Source organism: Nuphar pumila, chromosome 4 (assembly GCF_984573655.1).
Source record: "Nuphar pumila chromosome 4, dmNupPumi1.hap1.1, whole genome shotgun sequence".
Taxonomy (NCBI): domain Eukaryota; kingdom Viridiplantae; phylum Streptophyta; class Magnoliopsida; order Nymphaeales; family Nymphaeaceae; genus Nuphar; species Nuphar pumila.
Genome location: NC_143252.1, coordinates 123997074 through 124004519, shown reverse-complemented (window position 1 = coordinate 124004519; position 7446 = coordinate 123997074). Strand labels below are relative to the sequence as shown.

Here is a 7446-nt window from a genome sequence, read left to right as displayed (position 1 = left end):
CCACTACTCGCACTCCAACCTCATCTCAGCATACCAAGGATCTACATGGTCTGCCATACAGAGCTTCATACGGGGCCATACCAATATTGACATGGTAACTATTATTGTATGAGAACTTTGTCAGCTTCACATGTCTATCCCACTCTTCTGCCCAATTCAGTGTGCACGCTCTAAGCATATCCTCAAGCGTCTGTATCATGCGCTTTGTCTGCCCATCAGTCTATGGGTGAGACATTGTGTTGAACTTCAACATGACATCAAGGGCCTTCTGTAATTGGCTCTAGAATCGAGATATAAAATGTGGGTCTCAGTCTGACATAATCGAACATGGAACTCCATGAAGTTGGACAATCTCATTCACATAAAGATCTGCTAAGCTCTCCAGACCCTGACTGACCCTAATAGGCAAAAAGTGGGCACTCTTCGCCAACTGGTCCACAACTACCCAAATGGCATCGTGCTGACGATGGGTCCTTGACAAACCCACGATAAAATTCATCGAGATGTTGTCTCACTTTCACTTAGGAATGTCCAACGGCTGAAGAAGTCCACCAGGTCTCTGATGCTCGATCTTCACCTACTGGCAGGTGAGACACTAAGACATAAACTCCACAATACTCCACTTCATCTCGTTCCACCAATATGTTCACTAGAGATCCTTAAAAATCTTGGTAGAACCAGGGTGAATAGAATACTTAGACCTGTGGGTCTCACTCATCAACTCCTCCCGCAATGCCTTTGGAACCTACCATCTGTCTCCAAACATAACGGTCTCGTCCTCCTCACAGCGAAACTGCACATCTGATTTCTCGTCACTTATGCATAACCTGTCGAAATTCAAATCGACCAATTGAAGCTCCTCAATACGGTCTATAATCTCATGATGCACCTTCAACCTCGCACAAAGGATGCATCCAAAATCATTCGCAAACAACTACCACTTAATGAACTTAATCAAGTCTCAACTGCGACCAATCAAGCTGCTGACTGATGTCTTCCTGCTTCACGCTTCTGTCACTAAATTCACCTTACTAGGGTGGTAGGCGATGGTGAACTCATAGTCCTTGAGAAACTCTAACCACATGCATTGCCTCAAATTCATATCCCTCTGCATGAAAATGTACTTGAGTCTCTTGTGATCAGAAAGGACCTCAAACTATTTTTCATACAAGTAGTAACACCTGATCTTCAATATGAAGACAACAACTGCTAACTCTAAGTCATGCGTGGGGTAGTTCTTCTCATGCACCTTCAACTACTGAGAAGCATACGAGATGACCTTCCTATGTTGCATCAAGACACAACCCAGTCTGGCACCCAAAGCATTGTTGTACACTACGAACTCGCCCATTCTAGAAGGCAAAGACAACACTTGGGCTGAGGTCAACCTCTTCTTCAGCTTCTAGAAGCTCTTCTTACACCGAGGTGATCAAACAAACTTCACCCCTTCTGCAAAAGCCGAGTCATAGGAGCAGTTATCTGAGAGAAGTCCTGTATGAATTGACAGTAGTAACTCACCAATCCCAAGAAATTTTTAATCTTTAAAACCACCTTTAGCAGCTCCCAATACTGCCTCCACCTTGGCTGGATCCACCTCAATGCCCTTTTCTGAAATCATGTGGCCGAGGAACATCACTCTATCAAGCCAAAGGTCACACTTTGAGAACTTAGCATACAACTTATGTTTTCTCAATGTCTGCAACATGATGCAACTTTTTCAATAAAGCATTTTAAAAATATATTTTCAATAAAAATGTTTGTGTAAATCATGCATCAAATCATAAAAACTGGTTCACACTAGTGGTAAAGTCCGGGTTGATCTCAGGGAACAGGAAAAATACTTTGTATTCCACAAAAAACTAAACAACTCTTTATTACCTTGAAAATAAAAATAATTAATTAATTAACTAAGAGTACGGCCCCATGAAGAGAGCTTAAACAAAAAAAAATAAAGTGCCTTATTATAAACCCAAATTAAATTAAATTAAATTAAATAAAAACCTAAGCTAAAAAGAAAATAAAAGAGTCTTTAGTTCTTGAGCTTCTTGTCCCTTGGTGTTTTAGCTATTTGATAGAGTTGAGGGCTCCCTGAGGAGCCTTTTGAGAGGACTTTTTAAGGACCTCAAAGGGCTCTTTAGGGGTACTTTCGAGGGCTCATCGCATGTTCAAACACTTTTCTGAAAAAATCAAAAAATGAAATACAAAACAAAGAAAGAAATTTATGAGAAATTCAAGGTTAGTTTCAGCTAAAAATCACAAAAAACATAAATTTAACTAACTTGAAATAGTCATAACATGTAACTAACTACTATATTAAAAGACGAAATAGCAAAATAAACTAATTGACAATCAAGAAACTGATTTATAACAACTAATAAGTTATGGAACTAACAAACTATGCAACTAAGTAACTAACTTAAAGCAAATGAAACAACTACTTATTGAAACAAGAAAAATGTGAATTAAATTTACTAGTACTTGAATTAAATAAAACCAATTACTTTGTAGGACATAAAACAAAACGTGAACTTAAACTAACACTTAAGAAAATATATCTTATAACAAACTAACACTAATCTAACTAATTTAATGACTAACTTAAACTATGTAATTTAATAAATTGAAATCAAAAGGCAAGCAATCAAGAAATCAGCTAACTATTTTACCAAAAATTAAAAATCAAAACTAACTAAAATTGACGTAAATAAATCTAATCTAATTTAATTTAAGAAGTCTGAACTAATGTTATCTGCAAAAAAAATTATAATTAAGTTAAACTATCAAAAGAAAACACATGATTATTAACGACAACGACAATTCGATGAAAGAGTAAATCGACTACAATAATCTATTCTGAACTAATTTTTTTTAACAAATTGATTTAATTACCAGACTAATCTAATTACTGTAAAAATAACAATTGACGTGAATTAAAACAACTAATTAAAGAGACTAATTACAATCTATCTAACTCGGCTAATAATCTAAGTGATTAAAAACGATAATTAATGAATGAAAAACTAATTTGTATTCTAAGTGCTAAACTCAAAATTTCTAGAATTAAAAATAACATGAACTGATTGACCTATTGAACATGAACATATGAATTAAGGTTAGATCTAATTACCGAAAATGAAAAGAATAAAAAATTATTATAAAAACCTAAATCGGCTAATTAAAGAAACCTAAATTAATTAATCTAATTAATTACCGAATAACAAAAACTTAATCTAAATTAAATATAAACTAAACCCGATCTAATCTAAGTAAAATCTATGGTGGTTGTGGGAAAACACCTAACTACATGCATTGATTCAATTAAAATAATACTACTCTACACAAAAATCAAGAAAACTGGCCAACTAAACTATTCTATATATTTCTTTTTCAGATAATGAAACTAAAACTAATCTAATCTAAATATGATTAATATGTGATGATCAAGCGATGCTACATGCAATGATATAATCTATGATATCGAAAAACTAAAACTATGGTGAAACGAGAGAGAAGAAGCAAACCGTACGATCCACTTCCGACCGATGGGTTGAGAAGAAGATAGTCTTTCCCACTGCAATCAAACAAACTCCACTCTCTCTCCGACAGAGGGGATGTGAGGAACCGACGACGACAGAGTTTAGAAGAAGGATTAAAAAGCATAAGAAGCAAGAAGAAAGAGGTAGGCAATCAGTTGATCGAACAAGGGGGAGAAAGGAGGAAGAGGAGGCAGAGAGGAGAGAGAGGGGGGCGCAGGCTACAGAGAAAGAAAAAACATGGGCTGCTGCTGGAAAAAATCTATTTATAATAAAAATTAGGTCAAACACGATTTGCTATGGATGTCCAGAAAAAATTTAAAAATTCCAAAACAAGTCTTCCTTAAAAATATGTTTTTTAAAAGAGGTTTTTTTTTAAACTAATTAAACTTAGTAGCGACTCTCCTAATCTAATTTAGACTAAAAATTAAAAAGTCCTAAATTAAATAAAATACTAAAAAAATATAGGGTAAGCTTTGAAATTGATGATTTTTTGATATTTTCTATTTTAACACGATTTCTTGAAACTGATGATAAAAATGGGATTTTAATGCAATTTTTTTATGGATCATGCATAAAATAGTATGAATAAAATATAAAAATATATGCATGATCAAATTCTCCCATGCTTATTATTTGCTAGTCCTCGAGCAAATTGACCTAAAAAGTAAAAGACAAACAAAATAAAAACCTAACTCACTTTCGTAGGAATCATGGTTGCATTTAGCGTATGCAACAAGCTCTTTAAACCCCTGGGTTACCCTAGTGGATGAGTAAGGTCTCAAGAAGGTTTACAGTGATATTGTCCACAAATATCCATCATGTACATATAAAAATTCAACTTCAAAAAACATTAGGCAATTAAGGAGTTTGTTTTCACAAATATTTCATGCCATTACATTTTTAAAACATAATTAAAGTCTTTTACAGGACACCACAAAATAAAACTTTTTCTTTTACTTTTCTAAGAAAAACCATAATCATTTATGCTTTATTCTCAAAAATTCAAATACACACATGTCATTATTTACTTATCCTCACTTATATGTTTTTTGCACAAGTTTTCTCAATACTTATTTCTAAGCAGTGAACTTTTTTTATGCATTTTTTTTTTAGATTTTCAATTTTTTCACACTTTTTCTTTCTTTTTTTTGTTGAGCACTATATCAAATTTTTAGTTTTCATGACCCGTGTAACAAGCTTTGGGTCAGTGACTCCCAGGCCAGATGACCTTAGGGCACCAGATACAAAGTATCCCTTGGACTTAATTGCTTGAGTCACTAGACCTTCCATTTTCATAGCTTTACGTATAGCTTGCTTCTTGTTATGTGCAATGTCAATATCTATTAAGCTCTCTATAAAGTCCATGTAACGTGCTTTCAGGCCGATGGCTCCCAAACCAGATAACTTTAGGGCACCAGGTGTAAACACCTCTCTGGTTCTACTCGCTCGAACAAAATAGGCCACATATATTAACTTAGACAAAGAAGTGACTTCCTTCATTATCCTTTTTGATATGAGAATCAAACACTTCAACTTGTGTCTTAGCCCAACTACTGAGGAATACAAAGAGATCGCACAACTAAACATATGCTCTTTTTTTCACTTTTGAGCTCTTATTTTCAATGTTGTTCATTTGCTTAGTTTTTCAAAAATACAACTGTGCATATTCATACTTATGATTCAAAATAAACTTTAACATGCATTTATCATCATTTCTTTGAAATCCATATAAATAACCATATTTTTCTATATTAGTGTCAGAATAATTTTTCATGGGGCTTAAAAATTCTCTAAAAATATTAAATTATGTAAAGCATTCATATAAGGTCAAACTCATTCCATAAAAGCTTAATTATTATGAGTTTTGATCATGTGCACGTACAAAGATAGAAAAAGATTTGGGTGTGCAAACTATAATCTCCCCATACTTGAATGATACTGTCCTCAGTGGCACTCCCCTATGCTTGCATGAAACTATATGAATGCACATGAAAAACATAAAATATAGGAGGAAAGTAGTAGAAGTCACCTGATCTACACTGTAGATTTTTACCTGTACTGGCTCTATAGAGATTCCACATGTCTCAATGTATATAACTCATAAAAATGCACAAAATTCAATGCATACGTGATCTATCTTTCATGCACATGAACAAGGAAAATGACAGAAAAATAGCAAAACTACTAATATTACAACCCTAATATAGGTTGCCTCCCATAGAGCACTAAATTTTATGTCTTCATCCAGACGAATTTCTGGTGACCCTTCATCGTCCATGAGATCAATGGACGCAAAGTCATGCTCAATCAGGAGGTCTGAAGAAAATGATTTTATCTATGACCCTGCCTACAACATTACCTCCCACTCTACCCCTCTAGATCTTGACAATGTTGTGTGGTATACATGTCTATTCACCTGACCCTATAGCAATCAATCTCAGGCTATCTCCCTCAAGTGATTCATCCTCCTCCTCGTGAGGTGGATCACTCAACGTCTGTGTCGGCTCTGCTTCCACCAGGTCCTGAACAAAATTGACCTGGAAAGAAGTATCATTTCCTGCAGGGCCCATTGCTACATTAAATATATTCAACCTCATCTTGTTACCAAATGAGACATCCATTGCACCAGTGCAACAATTGATGCACACATTGGCAGTAGCCAGAAATGGGTGACCTAAAATAATGGGCATTTATCTCACATCATCCACTCCCTCCATATCCAAAATAATGAAGTCAACAGGGAAGTATAAGTCCTCCACCTTTATCAGATTATTCTCAAGAATTTCTCGTGGCACCTTGATCGGTCAGTCTGCCAGCTGCAGAGTCATAGGTGTCAACTTCATCTCCTTTAACCTGAATGCATCATAAAAAAAAACCTGGCAGAATGTTCACACTTGCCTCAAGGTCGAGTAAAGCACGCTCGACAGTAATGTCTCCTATGATGCAAGCGATAATAGGAGACCCTGGGTCCTTGAGCTTTGGTGGAGTTTGATGCTAGAGCACTGCACTCACTTGCTCAGTCAAATAAATCTTCTTCGACACATTGGACCACAACTTTCATTTCTATATACAAAGCTCCTTCAAGAACTTTGTATATGCAGGGATCTGCTGGATGGCGTCAAGCAGAGGGAGGTTTATCTGAACGTGCTTGAAAATCTCAAGTATCTTCTGTATCTTCACCCCTTGCTTGCCGAATGACTTCGGCTTCTCTAACGCCTCGAGAAAGGGGACTTTTGGTATAAAGGACTTGAAAGGCTCAGATGAGGGAGCCCTCTTGCTTTCCTGAGGTATGACAGTAGGGATTGGTTGTTCAACACTAGATCTCTCACTTTCTTCTATAGCCTTTCTTGATTGGTATTGTTTTCCACTCTTAAGAGTTGTAACTGCTTGAGCCTGCTCTTGATGGGCACATGTCATGTGCAGGCCATGCGTCCTCTCCTTACCCCTAGGGTTAACCACCAATTGACTAGGCAGTAACCCCTCGCTTCGCCTGCTAAGCGTCTCGATGAGCTGTCCCATAAAATAGTATGAATAAAATGTAAAAATGTATGCATGATCACAACACAATCCAAAGATGCTTTTGGTACTCCTCCACGCTCTCAAAATATATCAGAATGTCATCAATAAACATGATAATAAACGAATCCAACCACAAACTGAAGACCCAATTCATTAAGTTTATAAATGCTACAGGATCATTGGTGAGTTCAAAAGACATCACCAAGAACTCGTAGTACCCGTATCTAGACCTAAACACAGTCTTCAAAACATCCTTTGCCTTGATCTGCAACTGATGGTACCCAAAATGAAGATCAAACTTAAAGAATACCTTTGTCGTACGTAACTCATCGAACAAATCATCAATCCTAGGCAAATAGTACTTGTTCTTTACGGTTACCTCATTCAACAT

At 35.9% G+C, this 7446-nt stretch overlaps 1 protein-coding gene across 1 annotated transcript; it reads right to left on the bottom strand.

Moving 5' to 3' along the window:
- Positions 1-307: 307 nt before the first annotated feature.
- Positions 308-7446, bottom strand: LOC149840903 (uncharacterized). Its single transcript, XM_090005159.1, has 12 exons — positions 7228-7446; positions 6681-7046; positions 6435-6530; positions 6332-6389; positions 5953-6210; positions 5590-5600; positions 1552-1696; positions 1440-1491; positions 1280-1352; positions 1028-1156; positions 750-934; positions 308-473 (listed from the first exon to the last, which is right to left on the bottom strand). The coding sequence occupies exons 1-12, from the start codon at positions 7444-7446 to the stop codon at positions 308-310; spliced, it is 1758 nt and encodes a 585-aa protein (XP_089861285.1).

Excerpts from the sequence above, each read along its gene's own strand:
- LOC149840903 (XM_090005159.1), bottom strand. The coding sequence starts at position 7,446 with ATGTTGAATGAGGTAACCGTAAAGAACAAGTACTATTTGCCTAGGATT. Across the intron at positions 6,531-6,680 it reads TACTTGAGATTTTCAAGCAC|CATCAAACTCCACCAAAGCT; the intron begins GTTCAGATAAAC and ends GCAGTGCTCTAG. Across the intron at positions 474-749 it reads GTTATGTTTGGAGACAGATG|GACCCATCGTCAGCACGATG; the intron begins GTAGGTTCCAAA and ends GGGTTTGTCAAG.